The sequence below is a fragment of the Lytechinus pictus genome, chromosome 12, assembly GCF_037042905.1.
Source record: "Lytechinus pictus isolate F3 Inbred chromosome 12, Lp3.0, whole genome shotgun sequence".
Taxonomy (NCBI): domain Eukaryota; kingdom Metazoa; phylum Echinodermata; class Echinoidea; order Temnopleuroida; family Toxopneustidae; genus Lytechinus; species Lytechinus pictus.
The window spans coordinates 267,459-289,131 of NC_087256.1; the positions used below are offsets into that span (position 1 = coordinate 267,459).

General features: G+C 34.9%; 1 protein-coding gene across 2 annotated transcripts; it reads left to right on the plus strand.

Annotated features, from left to right (window-relative positions):
• The first annotated feature begins 3,941 nt into the window (after positions 1-3,941).
• LOC129273304 (uncharacterized) lies at positions 3,942-20,629 on the plus strand. 2 transcript variants are annotated; one of them, XR_010295328.1, is made up of 8 exons: positions 3,942-4,509; positions 8,246-8,416; positions 9,035-9,151; positions 10,547-10,738; positions 11,379-11,498; positions 13,722-13,874; positions 16,398-18,342; positions 18,925-20,629. XR_010295328.1 is itself a non-coding variant. In XM_054910318.2 (7 exons), the coding sequence occupies exons 1-7, from the start codon at positions 4,223-4,225 to the stop codon at positions 16,987-16,989; spliced, it is 1,632 nt and encodes a 543-aa protein (XP_054766293.2). In that variant the 5' UTR covers positions 3,942-4,222; the 3' UTR covers positions 16,990-20,629. The 2 variants fall into 2 exon arrangements, 1 of the variants encoding a protein (XP_054766293.2); XM_054910318.2 differs by having other exon boundaries at positions 16,398-20,629.
• Positions 20,630-21,673: the final 1,044 nt, after the last annotated feature.

Consider the following 21,673-nt stretch of genomic DNA (forward strand, 5'->3'; position numbering starts at 1 on the left):
ATTAATATAAATTCACTAGTGTCAAAGCTATCTGAACTTAAAATTTTCCTACGAAATCATCCTTTCCATGTTGTTGCCATCTCGGAGACAAAATGTGATGGTACAATATCTGATTCTGAATTAGATATTGAACACTACAATGTTTTCCGCAAAGACCGCAATCGACATGGAGGAGGTGTAGCACTTTACGTGAAAGATGACATAAATTGTTTGTATATGAAAATTATATCGTGTGTGACGATATTGAAGCTCTTTGGGTTAAACTGTCAATAAAACACTAAAAAACAATGCTTATATGTGTTATATACAGACCACCGAACTCGGCGTCTATTTTTTTTAATTTATTGAACAGAATGTTAAATCAAGCTATTACAAACACAGATGTAAAAATTATATACTTGGAGATCTGAACTGTGATATGTCTCCATGCTATATTGATTCTTTGTCTCGATCTCTTGATTAAATCATGACTGGTTTTTTGTTTGATCAATTAACTGATATACCAACACGAGTGACGACAACGTCACAAACTATTATTGATCTTATATATTCCACTGATATAGACAACCACTCAATGAATGGAGTAATAAAAACATCTTTCAGTGATCACTATTATGATTTTTACTGTCTTCGGTGATACTGATATTAATCAAAAAGAAAATATTATAGAATGGAGGGATTTCAAAGGCTTTGAATTCTCTGAATTTCAGTCTTTATTATCCCAAGTTCATTTTGAAGATGTATATCAATGTGAAGATGTAAACTGTGCATGGGACATATGGTACAAGCCGCTGATGGAAATTATAAACAAATGTGCACCATACAAAAGAAAACGTATACGAAACAAGGCGTGTCCGTGGGTGACAGGTGATGTAATTGCATTGATGAATACAAGGGATTACTTACATGAAAAAGCAATCAAACTGTCGTCATCATATCTTTGGAATCAATATAAAAGGTATAGAAACCTGGTGACAAGGGAACTCAATAAGCTTAAAAAATCATATATTACCTCTTTATTAGATGTTAAATCAGGTAACGCAAATGCACTGTGGGATGTTATGCGGCGTCTGACTAAGAAAAAGCAACCTAAAAATATGACATTGAACGTAAACGATGCCGAAATATCTGACTTGAGAGAAATTGTTGAGCTCTTCAATACATATTTTATTGACTCAGTTCAGGAACTCACTAACAATTTTGAACAAAGTGTTGAGAATTCCAAAGAGTGTGAACACATTAATGAAGAAAATTCGGAAAAGCAGACAAAAAGTGATTTGTTTAATTTCTCTATTATTTCTATAGATTTCGTCATCAAAGAGATAAAATCTTATAGTTGCAAAAAAGCAACTGGATATGACCAACTCTCCGTCAAAATACTGAAATATATTTGTGATATTCCTTGTGTAATTGGAAGCTTAGTATATATATTGAATCTGTCCTTAAAGTCTTCTGTATACCCTGATGCTTGGAAAATAGCCAGAGTCCAACCGATTCCAAAAGGAGGGGATTCAGCCACACTGAAAAATTACAGGCCTGTATCTATACTGCCGATTTTATCTAAAATAATCGAAAGGGCAGTGTATTTAAACGTATTTGATTATATATCTCAGAAAGACTACTTATATAAGAATCAGTTTGGGTTTCGCCCTAAGCATTTATGCGAAACAGCTTTATTATGCATGGTGAATCAATGGTCAGAGAATGTAGATAAAGGACACCTAAATGGTATAGCTTTTATAGACCTTCGACGTGTATTTGATACGGTTAACCACTCCCTACTATTAGATAAATTATATCAATATGGATTCTCACCTAGTGTCATCAAATGGTTTGATTCTTACTTGAAAAACCGCCAACAATATGTATCTTTACGAAAAGAAAAATCTACTCTACGAAACATTACAATGGGTGTGCCACAGGGTTCGATCTTAGCCCCGATACTTTTCACTTTATTCATTAATGATCTCCCAAACGCTATACCAAATGGCACCGTTTAAATGTATGCTGACTATACTACTATTTCTGTTTGGGGGGGATCGAAGCAAGAGGTTGAGCTAAAACTGTCAAAAGCTCTTAGGGATTTGGACTCTTGGCTCAATAAAAACAAGTTGATTTTGAATAGTGACAAGACCAAAACGATGCTACTAGGATCAAAACAAAAGCTAAGGTCACTAGACAGCAATATGCTATCGATAGTGTTAAATGGATGTCAATTGGAATGTGTAAATGAATATAAATGTTTAGGAGTTATCATAGATAACAATCTCGACTTTAAAAAACACGTTGACAGTATATCTTTAATTGCAAAACAAAAACTAGGAACTATTCGCCGCTGTAAACAGTATTTTGATAAAGCACAATTGAATAAGTTGTATTGGGCTTTTGTAATGCCCCATATAATGTATTGCTGTACCGTCTGGTCGGAAAGATCTGAAATTAATCACAGTAAGTTAGAGAGATTACATGAGAGGGCAGCATACATGGTATCTAACTTCTCTTGGGAAACTCCATCTGAACAAATTTTCAAAATATTATCCTGGCCCAAAATACGCAATGTCTTTTTTTAGAGCATCTCGCTTAATGGTTCATAAATGTTTACACGAAGCTGCTCCCCATGTGCTTTGTGATAAGTTTATTTATATAGAGAAAATATCATCCCGAACAACTAGAAGCACAAATAAGATGATAATCAGGGTGCCATATGCTCGTACAACCTTTTATCAGAAATCATTTTTTGTCACAGGCCCATTACATTGGAATAAACTACCCAAACACCTCCGATTCATAGAAAACATTAAACAGTTCAAACGGGAAATGGCTAAATGGGAAAAAACCTTTAATATGTAATAGGGACTAATGGTGGAATCTATTTTATTCTTTCTCCTCATTCTGTACATATTTTATCTCTTTTCATGTATATATAATGTTTTCGTTTAGTTTTAGGTAACATCTGTACAGTATCATATTTTATTTGTTCTGTTATTTTCCATAGTTAATTATGCTTATTTCATTTCATTTTTTTTTTCAATATTAGTATTTATGCTCTATTCTTTGTTTATATTTGAATATGTTACCATGTTTTATATTTGTGTTTGTTCACGAAGGGCCTCAACGAAAACCAGCTTGTTGCTGATTGAGCTACCCTTCTTTTAAATATTTGAAATAAATAAATAAATAAATAAATAAATAAGAAAAAGGGTCAATCATTCTAAGTCCAGCCTGAGTATAATCATTACACATTATCTTACGTTGAACTCTATCCTTGCCTCCATTCCAAAATAATAATAATTTGATTTTTTTTAAAGGCTTTGGGTAATTTAACAGAATGAACGGAAAGAAGATAACTGTGGCAAAATAAGAGTTTTGACAACACAGACTCTACCAATTAGAGAAAGATTTCTAGTTCGACAGTAGTTTAAAGTTTGCTCCATTCTTTTTTAATTTCTCTTTATAATTTAAGCATACATTTGAGAAACATTGAGAGATAAAACTAACCCTAAACATTTGTTTTGTTTTTGCTTAGCTGTCAAATCTCTGTGGACCAAACTGACCTACATTGTATAGTCAAAACCCATTCTCTTTTTTTTTTTTTTTTTTTTTTTTCGCTTGTCAAATATAATTCAGCACCCCCTGTAAAAAAAAAATCGTTCCAGTGCCCATTGGCGGCGGAAGCCAAAAATTTTAGGGGGGACCACAAAATTTTTTTGACAAGCAAAAAAAAAAAAAAAGTTATCAACCAAAAATTTTAGGGGGGACGCAGAAAAAAAATTGACAAACAAGCAAAAAAAAAAAAAAAAAAAAAAGGTCAACTAAAAATTTAAGGGGGGACCGTCCCCCCACCCAAAATTTAGGGGGGGGCACGTCCTCCCCGCTTCCGCCGCCTATGCCAGTGCCCTATTTTCATGTCAATTTTTCAAAAATTTCCGGTCGCGCGTTTTGTTTGCGCCCATTTTGACGTCGAGACGTCCTCTCGCGTTCAGTTTGCGACCGTCGCGTCATGAATATTCATTAGCGTTGGGCGGAAACAATATTTCGCGCGAAATTTCAATCGGGTTCGTTTTTGTTGTTTCGCGGGAAACGTACACGGTTTGGATACAGTTCTGATGCTGACTCGCTGGTGAAGAAGTTGTCAACTTATTTTGACATTTTTATACTATCAGAAGCCTCCATTTTATACCATTAAACGTTATAGGGTGGTTTTCAGATTAATAATAGCATAATGTCATGTTTGAACTCGAAAGAATGTGTTACTGTTAGTATGGACAATGTCCAAGTCCAAGATCGTCATGACATTTTCGACAATCGCTTCAGTGCCAGCGCGAGGCCGAGAAATCAACTTGGAGTGAGAGACCGATACGATTACGAAGGGAATGAAAGGGGCACAACGTCCCGTACCCGCCCGGCTGGGTCGTCTGGCGGAGGAAGGCCAAGGTACAGAGCGGGTTCCAATGAGAGGACATCGTCGGGGAGGTCACATCGTTATCACAATACCACAAATAAAAAAAGGTAAGAATAGGGCCTAGATGTTAAATCTAACAACCGATGTTTATATTATAGATCTAGACCTAGGCCTAGTTTAATAAATTGAATAAAGAACAAGGTCAAGTCCACCACAGAAAATGTTGATTCGAATCATATCATAACATGCATAACGTTAGACATACAATTACAAAAATACAGACGGTGTCAGTGCAGTGCCGAGTCAGAAAAAATTATACACTTTTTAAATTAAGTATTTTGCCTCGTATCCATGTATCCACTTCATCAGTACGTATCCATGTATTTTACGGTAGGCCTAATTGTAATATCATAATATGGCAGTGTAAAACCTACATGGTGTATCCTTACCGGACACCTTTATTTCAGTGCTTTAAAAATGACAACTAGCAAAAGTAGCATGATTGTCGAGGAAATACAAATTACAATTTGTAATCAAGAAAAATTTGCACTTGCTATTCTAAAATAATATTATGGAAATTAAGATTTTAAGAAGGCCAACATGATAAAATTATTTTACATTTACCATCCGTTTTCCTTGCATCGCACTTGTCGCATACCCCTCCACGAAAAACAGTTATTTTCGTGAGTGACAAATTACATCATGATTCCGGACGCGCGCCGGACGGGTAAAGATATCCTTGATTATAATTTATAATGATGTAAGAAAGAATTTGGGTGATTTTTGTCTCGCCTGCATAGCAGAGCGAGACTATAGGCGCCGCTTTTCCGACGGCGGCGTCAACATCAAATCTTAACCTAAGGTTAAGTTTTTGAAATGACATCATAACTTAGAAAGTATATGGACCTAGTTCATGAAACTTGTACATAAGGTTAATCAAGTATTACTGAACATCCTGCCTGAGTTTCAGGTCACATGACCAAGGTCAAAGGTCATTTAGGGTCAATGAACTTAGACCATGTTGGGAAAATTATTTTCAAAATCTTAACCGAAGGTTAAGTTTTTGAAATGACATCATAACTTAGAAAGTATATGGACCTAGTTCATGAAACTTGGGCATAAGGTTAATCAAGTATAAGTGAACATCCTGCTCGAGTTTCAGGTCACGTGACCAAGGTCAAAGGTCATTTAGGGTCAATGAACTTTGGTCAAGTGGGGGGTATTTGTTGAATTACTATCATAACTTTGAAAATTTATGGATCTAGTCCATGAAACTTGGACATAAGGTTAATCAAGTATTAGTGAACATCCTGCCTGAGTTTCAGGTCACATGACCAAGGTCAAAGGTCATTTAGGGTCAATGAACTTTGGCCAAGTTGGGGGTATTTGTTGAATTACCATCATAACTTTGAAAATTTATGGATTTAGTTCATGAAACTTGGACATTAGGTTAATCAATTACCACTGAATATCCTGTGCGAGTTTCAGGTCACTTGACCATGGTCAATGGTCATTTAAGGTCAATGAACTTTGGCCGTGTTGGGGGTATATGTTAAATTACCATCCTAACTCTGAAAGTTTATGGATCTAGTTCATAAAACTTGGACATAAGAGTAATCAAGTATCACTGAACGTCCTGTACGAGTTTCAGGTCACATGACCATGGTCAAAGGTCATTAAAGGTCAATGAACTTTGGCCGTGTTGGGGTATTTGTTGAATTACCATCCTAACTCTGAAAGTTTATGGATCTAGTTCATAAAACTTGGGATATAAGAGTAATCAAGCATCACTGAACACCCCCTGTAAGTTTCAGGTCACAAAACCAAGTCAAAGGTCAGTTAAGGTCAATAAACTTAGGCCATGTTGGGGTTATTGTTGAAGTGCCATCATAACTTTAAAAGTTTATGGATAGAGTGAATGAAATGTGGACATGGGTGTAGTTGACAGTCTTAAGTCTCCGTTCAAATGTCATTTATGGTCAATGAACGTGGTATTATGTCATTATATGAATGATGTTTTTGTGAATGATTATTTTATAGTAGTTTTCAAAGTTAGCACTGCTGCTATATTAAATTGCGTAATGCAGGCGAGACTGCCAGAGGCGTTCCACTTGTTTCTTCATATATCATAATTCATATCATGCATAAATTCTAAGCTTTTGTTTGCTCTATTCATATCGAATCTGAGCAGAAGTTGGTAATACTAATAAACTCGTGTTTGAAAACTACCTTTCCCTGTTAGCTACATGTTACATGGCACTTTCCAATTTTATGCTCGTTCGTATCGTAACGCTCATGTTCTATCGATGCGCTGTTGATCGCTGTGCGTCGATGGCTAGGCTCCAATCATGGTACCTCGCGCACGGGTACCTTGAGAACTAGCTGTCGACGATCACCCACAATACACCACACTTCAGGCTCAACATTCGATCGAAGGAGCGAGCGGACGAGATTGAAATTCGGCAAATTAATCAGGCACATATTTCCATCAGAAAATATATCAATTGTTAATACAAAACTTTGTTATATGATATTTTAAGCATTTTTTGTCATTTTAGAGATAAATAGGGTAAAAGTTGGATTTTTTCGCCTTGTTTTTGCAATCTTGTTCTATGTATTGCTCTGTGAAATTGAATTGCGGAAGTCTTACGGCATGAAATTGTTTTCGTACGCAGTAATATGCGCGTCCAGAATCATGATAGTGTCCGGTAATACAATACGTGACCATAACTACTTCTATCTCATAGGACCAAGTTCTAAAAAAGTTAGTTAAACAAGGACGTCGTATCCGTTGTTTTCTCGTTTTACAATCTAGAGTTTTTTTGTTATCGATTCATGACATTTTTAAAATGTGGGACTCAGAGAGAATTTCTACCATGTATGGATAGAGTAAATATTCCTCTGTCACTTGGTAAAATTTGTTTCAATGTTGTTATGGTTGAGTGCAAAACAGCCATTATAATTTATTGTTTGAAAAAAGTGTCAAAACCCATTTGTGCCAAGTCAGGTAATTACCTGCTGAAACAGACAAAAGAATTCACACAAACATAATGAGCGTAAAGTTTATTTGTAGGCCTATGTTTATTAAGAAAAATAAACAAGAGAACCAGTAAATCTATGAATTATCTTCACTGAAATAAAAGTTCCTTTTCATTGTCATTTTGGCCACAACTTGGACAAAGCTTCCGCCTTCGAGTTCAATCTTCCACATGTCCATTTTTCTTGATGCACTTCTGTCTTTTTCTGAGCTCGATGGAGCATTGCTGCCATGGCCCTGCGAAGTGTCTGCCTGTCTTCGTCTGGGGGTACCTAAAGTCAAAAGTGTACAGCACCCTAGCCTTGAGGACTCCATGATGATGTTTTTTAAATATTTTGACATATACTTCTTCATCATGGAGCCTTGAACTGCCTCCCATATATGTATATGAGACAGATGTAAACAAAGATGGATTTCCCTAGGAAATCCATATTTACAGGGTGAAATCACCTGTAAGGCACCTACAGTAGATGCATTTCAGCTTCAGTAAAGTGAACATGTAGGAATACTGAATCTATTTTACTACATATAGCAGACACATTGGAAAAGGCTGGGTCCGGTTGCAGAAATAGTTGCATTTAAATGCAACTAAAATAAAATCAAAAGTCAGTCCCGAGTGATACGCACATTTCATTGGTTGAAACTCAAGTTTGTACATGTATGTTCTTATTGGTGGGTAGTTGTTTTTGTTTTTAATTATCCTTTTTTTTTCATTAATCTAAAGAACAAATGCTTAGAGTTCAGTCTGTACCATTGATTTCCATGTCATTAAGGGGTCTTATATAATTTGTGATTTTTGCTTCCAGGTCAACTGAGGATTCTAGAAATGAAAGACATGAGAGGAAGGAAAATAGATGTGATGTAAGAGATGATTCTAAGAGAAGTCGTCATGCCAACCATAAGAGATCAGAAAGGAGAAGCTATCACGATGACAAGGAAAGGAAGGACTCGCAGCAAAAGATAGATCAGAATGAACGGTACAAATTTAAGAATTTGTAGTACTTATTTTTAAATAGTATTTCACGATTTTTTAAACATAGCTTTACATATATGGTATGTTATTTCTACATGAAGTCAATGATTCTACATGTAGCTATGTGTACATGAAGGGCAATGTCAAATCTTGGATATTCTCTGTTATAGTGCAAATTGGAATTTTAGTAACAAGTTAAGATGTACATGTTGGAGGGGCATTTAGGCCAGTCAAATAGGCATCCATGATCTGGACCTTGGAGTCTTTCAGTTTGGATATTGAGAAAAAAAATATGCACACATCAGAATGAATATATCAGATAGGTGATATATACCTTGAGTGGTATCATAACATTTGCATGTTAAAAAGATGATGGAAACACTGTTTTTAAACAAATTTTTGATCCATACATATCAATTTTTTTTTTTTTTTTTTATGTTTGATTCCTCAAAATTAAAGTCTTTAAATGTGCTTTCATGCATTATTATAAATATTTGGATATTTTTTTTTTATTTTTTTTTGGGGGGGCACAATTATGAGCTGGAAAATTAAACATTTGGTAATGTTTAAGCTCAATTAATTTCAGAGTTTGATCAATTCTTAATGTTTGGATGTTTTACAGGAGATCTCACCGTTGGTCTTGTGACCGAGCCAGAGGATGGAACAAAGATATTAACAAGAAATCATCTTTTACTGTAGATGAACAGGAATATCCTTCACTAAGTAGTGATGATCAAAGGTAAATAGTCTTCTGTTTTATTATCATTGATTTCAGTCAGTAGTTTCCCATATAATGAAGGATACACTAGCTCTCATGCCATAATGACACTCCCCCCCCCCCCTCTTTTGTTTTGAGGATCCTCCTCGTTCAGACCAACCTTACTGCTTTACTTCATCATCATATCTATCCATGTAATTTTTTATCATCCCTTTAAATATCATCCATTTCCAGTTCCCATGTTATCGGGTTCATCATCTTCCCTTTCCAACATGTTGCCCATCCATCTCAAACTTCTCTTCTATTCAAGTACAACCTTTCCATCCACTCAGCTTCAGAACACCACATATCTTTAATTGTATCATGGGTATCTGTCTTCTTCTCAAGATACATTTGTCTATTTTCTTCATGTTCCATGTATCTGAGCCATATACCATTGCTGTTCTGACACAAGCCTGCCTTTTATTTCTCATTATTAAACTCCTACCAGCTACATGTACATGAAGGATCGAAAGAAGCTAACTTTTCTCATCCATCCCAATCTACATCTTGATTCTGCAATCTAACAATCTAGCTACATGTACCACAAATCATAATAAATGCTTGATCAATGGCATATCAGTTCTTAACAAAGGTGTTAAGTTAGTATTAAGAAAATTGCACATATATAACTAATTTTTCAAAAGCTTGATTCAGATACGAATCAAATTCACATAACAATAAATGAATTGATTCATTAACATCCCCAAGTGTTAATCATTTCTGATGAGGTTTTAAGAATGCTTTTGAAGAATTGCCTATTCTTCAATACGTGACACCTTTGCACACACCATTGATTAAGCATTGTGATTTGTGACAACGAGAATCATACTGGTGTTTATCAATTAGTAAATCTTTTTGAAAATTAATTTATGGTGATATGCAACATTATGTAGCACTTAATCCAATGTTTCTTTAATAGTGCTGCATGCTTTTACCCCGGCTTAACATGACTACTCTAATCGTGCACTCGAGCATTCAAGGAAATTCTTCCTAACAGGTACCCATTTACTACTTCGAGGATGAGAGTGGCAATTTGTGCCCTTGCCAAAGGACACAAGTGCTGCGGTGGGATTTGTTTGAACCCCACCCTTTGTGATTGAAAATCCAGGGACTTATCCACTGAGCCACATCACGATAAATCATCAAGATAAAAATTCATACAAGGGTTCATACTGAATATATTTTGAACCAGTTTATGTATTTGATCTTAAAACATTGTGATTTTAAAGCACATTTATTTGATGGGCCATAGAAATCAAATATTCATGTTTCAATGAGAGAGTCCTAGCATTGTCAGAAAATCTTTTCAAAATCCAAAAGAATAAGACTAAGAAATCTCAAGAAATCCTCTTACATTTTGATTTGTTGTTACAGTAACAACTGCACCCCTACAAGACTGCCACATAAGTACCGTAGAGTTTCTGAATCTAGTACGGACTGGGCCATTCAGGTTGAGGAATTTGAGGAAAAGGAAGCTCGTGCTAAGAGAGATCTTCATCAATACAGGAGAAGATTAGAGCTATGGTCTGGGTCTGGATCCTGTAGCAGTGAAGATCAGGAAAACAAGTAAGATTTTATTTGTTAATTAATTTATTTATTATATTTTATTCATTCTTAATTAATTCTTATTTTTATTGTTCTACTGGTCTATTTCATTAACTTATTTATTCATTTATTTCTGCTCTTTGGGGATGTCATGATCAGCAACTACTAAATCTGATGCAAATATTTTTATAGACTCAACCTGGGACAATACAATACACACAGAACATTATTCCTTGTGATCCTGTACAGATCATGCTAGTACTGAGGAACAAAGTCACAATTATTAGTATCACAGACAAATCCATGCTTTGAACAAAGCATGATATATTCATATATTTTCTGTTGTGAACATTCCACTTGCAATCTACTATACATGTATGTGTATTAATACTGGTAGCCCTCATCCAATGGTTTGATATTATCCTTGCATTAGATTATATACTTTTCATCTAATCTTAAAAGCTATTCTTCCCTCAAGATGCAGTACAGTAGCATGGACCACCTGCATAAGATGAATCTAATCCTTCACGGCTTTGGTCTTTACTAAAACCCAATTTCCCTCTTGAGTCAGTTAAAGACCATACAATACCATTGCCAATTTTCTTGATAACCTTTACCTAAAGCCCCAAAATGAAGCAGATCATTATCTTTTCTTTTCCAGAACTTCAAAGAGTGAGCCAGAGTTGGAGACAGATCGAGATGTCCTCATTCGTAGGCAGAAGCAGATTGACTTTGGCAAGAACACAGCAGCTTATGATAACTACGTCACAATGGTCAAGAGGTACAGAAAAAATTCTTTGAGGGAACTATGATTCCGTTCATACCTAATACCTAATGATGTTTTATCTTGAAACCAATGGGAATTTGAGAGAGATATTTAGATCTTTTTCTAGGGCTAATATCCTTAACCCTGTCTTGATTGGGCTATTTCAGACCAACATATACTGGGGGGGGGGGGGGGGTTTAACCCCCCCCCCCCCAGATCTTGGTCGTTGGTTGCGCGATCGCCGCAAAAATTTGCACGGGCCGGATGTAAACTGCAAGATTGTGTATTAAAATTTTCACAAAATTAATTGCTTATATTTTTGTTAATTAATTATACAAATAAGCGTATGAAATTTGCCCTATTTTTTTTTTTGTGTATGCTTTTTGCCTTTAACTCAATTTGTATAGCTTGTAGAATGCTATTTTTTTTGTGAACATATAGATTTTTACATTTCTAACAAAAACATACAAAAAAGTGCCGAAAATAATCAATTTTTTAATGTATCTTATCGTTTTTTCATTCTTATGTATTTCTTTGTTTTACTTTTTTCAAACCTTTGTTTTTTTGTGTTTTTTTTCTATGAACTTTGTCGGGACCCTTTTTGCGATCCTGAATAACATGAAATAAATCCATCTAAACCAACAAAAGTAAAAATCATACATTTATAATTTTGGGTTGAAAAACACAATTTGCATTAACTTTGTACACGTAATCACGTTTTTGAGCAATTTTTGGCACTGACATGCGCTTACAAAATATCGCGTAATTTCGGAACTGTGTCCCCAGGCGTTGCAAAATTGGTCTCAAAAGATGTGCAAGGTAAAAAGTTCGCGAGCGGCGCAGTCAAAAAAATTTGCGCAGCAGCATAGCAGCTAAATTTGGCGAGGGGGGGTCAATTTGACCCCCCCTCGCCAAATTTAGCTGCAATGCTGCTGCGCAAATTTTAATAAGGGTTAAACCCAATATTCTGTGTTAAAAACTTGATGTCTAGTAAAATGTGAAATTTTCACCAAAATCAAACTAGTCTTATTTGATTTAATGAAGAATTAACAGAAATTCAATTAAAGTCAACTGCCCAGAAAAATAGAAAATTTAATTTGTCATCTAGAAAAGCTTGAAAACTTGAGTCTTCTTTGTTTTTAAATATTATAATTTGCCATGATATGATTTGTGAATATCAGCAAATAATACAGTGCGTCCCACAAAAAACGAAACCGAGATTTATCGATGATTTATCATAACTTAATCACAAATACAATAGACAAATGACCTACCATTTTAAAGGTTAGAATCTCCTCTTTCATCTGGTATTAATTAGATAATTCCTCATTCACGCATGAGTGAGCAAAAACAATTTGAAAAAAGGACACCAAAAACTCACTTGGCAAGCCGTATCTGGGTTTTATAAAGAAAACAACATGACTAAAAAGTTCAATATCTGCTCTTTAATTTGATACCTCAATTACAGAAAATGGTCAAGAAATAACAAAGTTCTGGTTATTTGAAATAAGGCTTGAATTTCAATAATTTCATAAAATGAAGAGGTTTTACAGGCTAGCGTTAAAAAAAAACTCTCTCGACATTCCGTTTTGTTGACGATCAGCCATGCATTAAGTCTTTTGTTACCGTGCGATAGCTTCTGTGGGAAACCAGTGAAAACACGTTTATTTAATGAAATTATGGAAATACAAGCAATTGTTTCGAGGGATCATAACTTTTTTACTTCTTGACCATTTTCTGTGATTAAGGTATCAAATAAAAGAGCAGATATTGAACTTTTCAGTCATGTGATTTTCTCTTTGAAATTCAGATACCCCCCGCCAAATGAGTTTTTGGTATCCTTTCTTTAAATTGTTTTTGCTCACTCATGCGTGAATGAGGAATTATCTAAGTAATATCAGATGGAAGTGGAGATTCTAAGCTTTACATTGGTAGGTCATTTGTCTATTTTATTTATGATTAAGTTATGATAAATCATCGCTAAATCTCGGTTTCGTTTTTTCTGGGACGCACTGTACAAATCTTATAAAATATATGTTATGTTTAATATGATATCCAAACAGTGAGACTATGTTGTTCCCTCTGAGCTTTCACAGATTTAGATATCTTTTAGAATAGAAAGCTACCCTTAGTATCCTAATGTCCAACAAACAATTTCATTTTTAATGAACTTGATATTGAATGAAATATTGATCCCATTAGGTTTAATGCTTAGTGTGTGTCTCTCTTTGTATACAGGAGGAACAGAATGAAGGGTAAACATCCCATCACACCAAACAAATTTCAGTTAACAAGTCGTCGTTCATGGGACAAACAGATCAAACTATGGAGGATTAAACTTCATGAGTTTGACCCCCCTGAACTTATGAGCATCAAGACTGCAAAGGCCAAGTAAGCAAGTCTATTCTTTACATTTATAGGTACTGCCAGTATATGCTGCTGCAAAACTAGACAATATTAACATTGGTTGTTTGTTTTTATAGCTATTTTTGCAGCAAAAAGCTTGACCATATGATCACACATTGGTGGTGCTGTGGCTGAGTGGTTCAAGGCCCCTGTCTAAAACACATAAAAGTCTGGAATGAGATCCCTGGCCACAGCACATATGCTTGTTAGCAAGACATTTAATCAACAGTGCTCTTTTATCCTATATTCAAAGAAATGGAACCGCTATACTCTGTGTGCACTTTTTATTTATTATATCATCCTCACATCCAATGGGCTCAATTCCAAGCATTACAGTGGCAGACTTGTTCCCACTGTGAAACCTTTCTTGGTTTATTGTTGCATTGGTAAACTCCTGCTCCATGTTTGCATTCCATTTACATCCTCTGGCCAAAGGTGCACAATCCCCATATCAAGAGGGCGCTTTTGGACATATGTACTGACTGCGAATGGCACAAGCTGCCCATTGACACCAATATTATCGACACGTACATGTACACAGATGCCATGTCATGAATGCCCAAGCTCCGACGATTATCGATGCATGAACGCTTTGGCTGCTGTTCGAAGATCTTGGCAGGTTGGCTCCGTCTCTTTCTACTGCGTGAAGTGGCGTCAGCACATGTTTTGGCATGCAGCATATCTGTGCACGTTCTCCAGCGATGGGTTGATAACTGATAGACAGCTGGATACAAATTACATTGATTCTCGTAATGAAGAAATCATTCAATAAGCGCCGGGGATCATGTAAAGTTTAGGGCTGCAAATGTAGCCCCCTTTCCTTGATTTCAGCTGATAGTGCAGGCACAACTAAAATTTGGTGAAAATATTAACTATATGGTTACGTAGCTACATTTCTTTCAATTTTTGTCTCGCCTGCATAGCAGAGCGAGACTATAGGCGCCGCTTTTCCGACGGCGACGGCGGCGGCATCAACATCAAATCTTAACCTAAGGTTAAGTTTTTGAAGTTACATCATAACTTAGAAAGTATATGGACCTAGTTCATGAAACTTGAACATAAGGTTAATCAAGTATTACTTAATATCCTGCCTGAGTTTCAGGTCACATGACCAAGGTCAAAGGTCATTTAGGGTCAATGAACTTAGACCATGTTAGGAGAATTATTTTCAAAATCTTAACCGAAGGTTAAGTTTTTGAAATGACATCATAACTTAAAAAGTATATGGACCTAGTTCATGAAACTTGGGCATAAGGTTAATCAAGTATTAGTGAACATCCTGCTTGAGTTTCAGGTCACGTGACCAAGGTCAAAGGTCATTTAGGGTCAATGAACTTTGGTCAAGTTGAGGGTATTTGTTGAATTACTATCATAACTTTGAACATTTATGGATCTAGTTCATGAAATTTGGACATAAGGTTAATCAAGTATTAGTGAACATCCTGCCTGAGTTTCAGGTCACATGACCAAGGTCAAGGGTCATTTAGGGTCAATGAACTTTGGCCAAGTTGGGGGTATTTGTTGAATTACCATCATAACTTTGAAAATTTACGGATCTAGTTCATGAAACTTGTACATTAGGTTAATCAAGTACCACTGAATATCCTGTGAGAGTTTCAGGTCACATGACCATGCTCAATGGTCATTTGAGGTCAATGAACTTTGGCCGTGTTGGGGGTATTTGCTAAATTACCATCCTAACTCTGAAAGTTTATGGATCTAGTTCATAAAACTTGGACATAAGAGTAATCAAGTATCACTGAGCATCCTGTACAAGTTTCAGGTCACATGACCATGGTCAAAGGTCATTAAAGGTCAATGAACTTTGGCCGTGTTAGGGGTATTTGTTGAATTACCATCCTAACTCTGAAAGCTTATGGATCTACTTCATAAAACTTGGGATATAAGAGTAATCAAGTATCACTGAACATCCCCTGGAGTTTCAGGTCACAAAACCAAGGTCAAAGGTCAGTTAAGGTCAATAAACTTAGGCCATGTTGGGGTAATTGTTGAATTGCCATCATAACTTTGAAAGTTTATGGATAGAGTGAATGAAATGTGGACATGGGTGTAGTTGACAAGTCTTAAGTCACCGTTCAAATGTCATTTATGGTCGATGAACGTGGTATTATGTCATTATATGAATGGTGTTTTTGTGAATGATTATTTTATAGTAGTTTTCAAAGTTAGCACTGCTGCTATATTAAATCGCGTAATGCAGGCGAGACTGCCAGAGGCGTTCCACTTGTTTATTATATTCCTCTGTCACTATTGGTGGTGCTGGAGTGATTATTTTATGCATAAAGTGAATATTTGGACGTACATAAAACCTCGGAATTGCTATTTTTTGTTTATAGACTCTTTATGGGATTCTGATCAAAAGCGCATAAAAAAGAAATCAGTATTAAAATGTTTTATTACATATTTTATTCAATTATATGTGTTTCATTTTTCTTTTTATTCGATTATAATTCTTGAATATTTATCTCCCTCTTTGATTTTTTGCAGGCAAGCCATGATTTATTACGATAGTTCTTCTCAAGCTTCCTCAGAATGTGAAGTGAAGATGGAGAGTGAGTTGATGAATACATCCATGACATCAAGTATCAGTGATTGTTATCTGGCTAGCAATGAAAGCAGTCAACGTTGTACACCAACCATAGAGATTGAAGCAATGGAGACAAGGGCTAGTACAGCCGATGGTGAAAGCTATCAAGAACTTGAAGATGATGAAGACAACACCTTGACTGGTTTCCCAGATAGTATGTCTTCTACGATGGTTAAGATTCCTACACCGAATGCCACTCCAGCAGAACCAGACTCCTATCCCTCCTCACCACCTCTCAACACTAATGATTTAGTAGCAGCTTTGCAGAGGGTTGTAGTTACTCAGCAGTCATACTTTCATACCAACACCAATCCTCTATGTTTATCATCCACCATGCCAAACAACAATACCTTTCAGGTTATCAGTAGCAACAACCTGACACATCCTAAACCTTCCATCTCTTATCCTCCAAAGCAACCTCACAAGCCAAACATATTTGATGAGTTTAATCTGGATGAATGTTTCCTTAAAGATGAAGATCTTGTGCTATAGAATCCATGTTACTCATCTCTGAGGATGATGTGATGCTATGAATAAATTGCATGTGATATTTATCCAAGACTTGTGATTGTTTCATGAACTAAAATGAAGACAGATAAGTAACAAAAGAAGCATGTCAACTTGCTCATTCTAGATTAGAACTTTGTGAGATAGTAAGAGTATAAGCAATTACTTTTCAAACTTGATTTGCCCCAGGAGAGATTCTAGTCTAGTAAACTGGTGTAGTAAAAAAAAAGCGATACACAACATTTGCAGAGCTGCCAACCAGTACGTTTTTGGCGTATTTAGTACGTTTTTGCAACCAAAATACGACGGTACGTTTTTTCTTTAAAAAATACGATTTTTACAAAATTGTAAGTTATTGAGAAAAATCATCTCTATATGTCTCTATTTCATAAAACTTACACAAATATGGTTATTGGATCAATGTAATTTCAGGTAACTTGTTTTTATTTCAATCATTTTGTTAAAACCAGGGTGAGATATAAACATGTTTCAATGTTGCTTTTTTTTTCATCTGCAAGAGCAGTGAGCATTTTAGCTTCCATGCAGCTTGAGCGTTGCGATAAGTGTGCGCGCCACGCATTTTTATTATGAAATACAGGTTTTTTATCACAGAATACAATTTTTCATTCCCAGAGGTTGGCAGGTCTGCATTTGTGTAGAAGACCTGACTGCAGCAGCATACATGTACGTTTAGCAAACATTGAAGTCATCGATCTCATTCATCTGGTGGATTATACATTAGTAAGCAGTTATTCTTTCAGCATTTTTTTTTATTGTAAATATCGTAAAAACAGAAATAAATGAGGATGGAGTTATTTTATTAAATAGAGAATGAAAAAGATTGTCAACATTCTGCAAAGGTGTACATTTGAAATGATTCCCAGCAACAGTACTACGTGTAGGTGAAAAGCCATGCCCTCATTCACATAAGAATCTGAAAAGCTGATTGGTTCAAAGTATCATCAATAAATGAGATCAAAGTATGCCTTTCACAAACGTAAACATTGTCTGCAAATGTTACATGATTCAATGCAGGGCTTGTGAAGAATGTGTATTGTGTTCATTACACACACAATGGTCTTATTTCTGTAGTGCATTCTTATCAGTCTTTAAATCAAGAGTCATATCTATTTGAGAAACATTTGCTTGTTGATTAGTTGTCATTTGAGCTTTCCATAATATGTATAATTCTTCCTTATAGAAGGCCATATTTGGAATTTGCTATGTAAGTGATGCATTCTATAGTTTATTGTTTTTTGTCTCCAAATTCTTATGATCAGGACATGCTACTTCAGGCATTTCATTACTGCATCAATCAAGTTACATATCTTTAAAACGGTTATATCTTTAAAGGAGAATGAAACTCTTGGAGCAAGTTAGCTTTTGTGAAAGCAGAAAAATCAAAGAATAAGATCAACAAAACTTTGAGTAAAATAGGACTTGCAATAAAAGAGTTATGAGCATTTGAATGTCGAGATCACTAATGCTATGGAGATCCTCCCATTGGCAATGCGACCAAGATCTGTGATGTCACACACGTACAACTCTCCCATTCGGACACTGAAAATATACCCCAAAACATCTCTTTTCGCTCATTCTAATCATATGACAAACGATTCATCAATGATATAATGTTGTGAAACCTCTGTACTTGTCATCTCATAAAGAAAACACCTAACCTTGTGATAGACTCTATAAAAGTGAGAATATAAGTGAAATAAGTACTAAAGTAATGAGGGAGTTGTACGTGTGTGATATCACAGATCTAGGTCGCATTGCCGATGGGAGGATCTACATGGCACTAGTGATCTCAATATTCAAATGCTCATAACTTTCTTATTATTCATTCAATCTTCCTCAAACTTTCAACAATATGTTTCTTTGATTTTTCTCTTTGATATGGATTCAGCTAGTTTCAAGGGTTTCATTTTCCTTTAATATTCATGCTTTTTACATGTATATTGAAGATTGACAAGTTCCTTTGTACCTGCAGATGAAATTTGTGATATGTATTGTACATTATTGATAAGGAATAACGTGTCACGACATTTTTAAAATTTTATTAAGTTTACTGAATTTTTCGTTCTACATCAAAGAATACCATGGGTTGTAAACCATGAAAAAAATAGCTTGGATAATCAGAAGAAATTAATTTTTACTATTTTCATTTTGTATTATCTCGTCAGCTTTTAGTAAAAGATTAATTGATGGTATCCATCAGCTGAGCATTCATGCTTGATCATTAACCCCTTGGATGCTGTATTATCTAATTCCCATAGACTTTGAACAGGTGCCACTTGGTTCCTGTAGCGTAAGGGTTAATTAGGAAAATTCACTTAAGTGAGTAATTAGATTTCAGTTTTACAAAGTTGAGGGATTTCTCAATATTTTTTAAGAGAATGAGATTTTGCAACTTTTTTTACTGCCAATTTTTGTATGAAGAATGTGTCAATTCTATGCAAAAGTGTGTCGGATGTGGAAGGGAAAAAAAATGCATTTTTAAATCTTTCAGACCATTACCATTTGTAGATGACTAAAAACATTTCAGCTTTGACATTTTTAAATTCATCATCCATTATTTCATTTTCTTTAAAAAATGTGTTACATTTGATTTTTTTTCGAGAGGGACATCAAATGCATTTTTTCAATAATGTACAATTCATTTTTTAATAGGAAAAGTATATTTTTATATTGATGTAAAAGGGAGCTTTTAGAATTATAACATTCATTTCAGCCAGCTAGGTTGCTTTTTAATGATTTTACCAAAAACAAAGAGACTTGAGGAACAATAGTGTTCCAGTGCAAATATTGGCATAATTGTTTTTATTGTCTTTTAACAAAGTGTTCATTTATTCTGATGACATAGCCTTTATAGAAAACTGACCTGACTAAAGCACTGAATTTTTTAAAATAAAATTAGCTATGTCTTTGTCCAATTTTTTTCTTTCTTTACCAAGAAGAATGTTTTTCTCAGTAATAGTCCTAATGATACTTCAAAGAGTGTTTATATTAGTACATGTATCTCTACAATATTGTGACTAGTATTCCAGAAAAAGTTCTTATCTAAAGTGGTTGAAACGTTCTGTTAGAATCTGAACTCAGGCAGGTCTGGGATTTCTAATATATCTTTTCATTTTTTTCCTCTAAAAGTGATAAGTTGTAATTTGCATGATGTAGATCAATTTTTGTATTATAAATAAATCAAACTCAAACTAGAAATTACCCTAGCATCAGTTGAACACTAAGAATTCAAAAATATTTCCAATTCAGCTTGTATATGACCGTAAAATGTGAGCATGTATATGATTTCTCAAGTTTCTTTCAAAACGATGTGCCCATAAAGAGTTTGGTTTTCCCCAAAAAACTAGTTGAATTTTTGTTTTCCTCTGCCTCTACTGCTTCACATAATATATACACATGTACAACAGTGATTGTAAATACTTGTATATTGAGTTTTTAATATGGAGATTGTTTTACCTCAAATATATTTTCATGTTAGTTTTAGATTTATATGGTATTTAGACCTCATGATGAATGTGAATACCAGCAAATATTGTATGTATTGTTGTATTCTTATTTCTTACTATTTTCATGTGTTTAAACATTGTAAAAAGAAACAAAGTTATCTGTACAAAAAAACATTTAAAAAATAATTCCATGTTTGGTGTTTTTTTTTATTGATGTCAGTTATAAACAAGAGAAAATAGTTAAATTGTTTGTATAACATATAAAGTGATACAGTCATTCATTTCATAGATTCTTAACTTACTGAACTGAAAGAGCTTCATGAAAATAATTACATTACACTGATTGATTTGTACACATTGTACCAACTATATCCCACAGCCACTGCTCCAATTCAAGCTAAACATGGTTCAACTTTTCAATAAAAATAAATGATAATCACAGCAAGGAAAATTCAAATACAGGTAGCTTTTCCCCAACTTGAATCTGTTTGTCTTATGGAAAAATTTGATTTTTGGTGTATATTCCGGTAACACCCGTTTTGCATAATCTGGGCCCTATAACACAAAGCTTAGCGATAAATTATGTAAGATGACTTCTGATTGGTTCCTGGTCGGTATTTTGCGTCAAATGCGCGGGGAAAATTGATCTTGATTGGTCACTTCATTTAGCGATTGATCGCTAATCTTTGTGTTACGGAGCCCTGGTCTAAAAAAATTTGGTTTGCCTTGGGCAAATACTTAACTTGTAGATGTTTACCTGTATTTGAAATTTCAACCATTCTTATAAAAAAAATCCAGGAATAGTGTGTTGGGTCAGTTCAATCATTAGATGCAATCCATGCTTTGTGAAAAACAATGTAAAAATGCTTTACACATGATTTTCCTGACAATTTCCACTCTTATATTTGTCAGATTTTCTTCTCTCTATACCTCAACTGAATATTGGTATGTACTTGGTCTTGGGCAGATTAAACTCTGACACCTGTTATAAGCTACTGAAATCCTTGCATCTGATTGGCTTAGAGCAAATTGGTGAGTGAAAATCACTGACAAGATGATTCATATGACACTCCCCTGATGATCTGACATCAAAGGAGATAAAATGGTAAAATTTGATAATTTTTATTCTTAGCTTTTATTTCAACCAATTTGATGGCTTGGTGAATTCCCCGGTCTGTCTTTAGTGAAAGGTTTACATTTAC

What these genes read in the sequence shown, in the direction of transcription:
- LOC129273304 (XM_054910318.2), top strand. Translation starts at nt 4,223, where the DNA reads ATGTCATGTTTGAACTCGAAAGAATGTGTTACTGTTAGTATGGACAAT. An exon ending in AGTGAAGATCAGGAAAACAA is followed by an intron (nt 10,739 to 11,378) that starts GTAAGATTTTAT and finishes TTTCTTTTCCAG; the next exon opens with AACTTCAAAGAGTGAGCCAG. An exon ending in TACGTCACAATGGTCAAGAG is followed by an intron (nt 11,499 to 13,721) that starts GTACAGAAAAAA and finishes CTTTGTATACAG; the next exon opens with GAGGAACAGAATGAAGGGTA.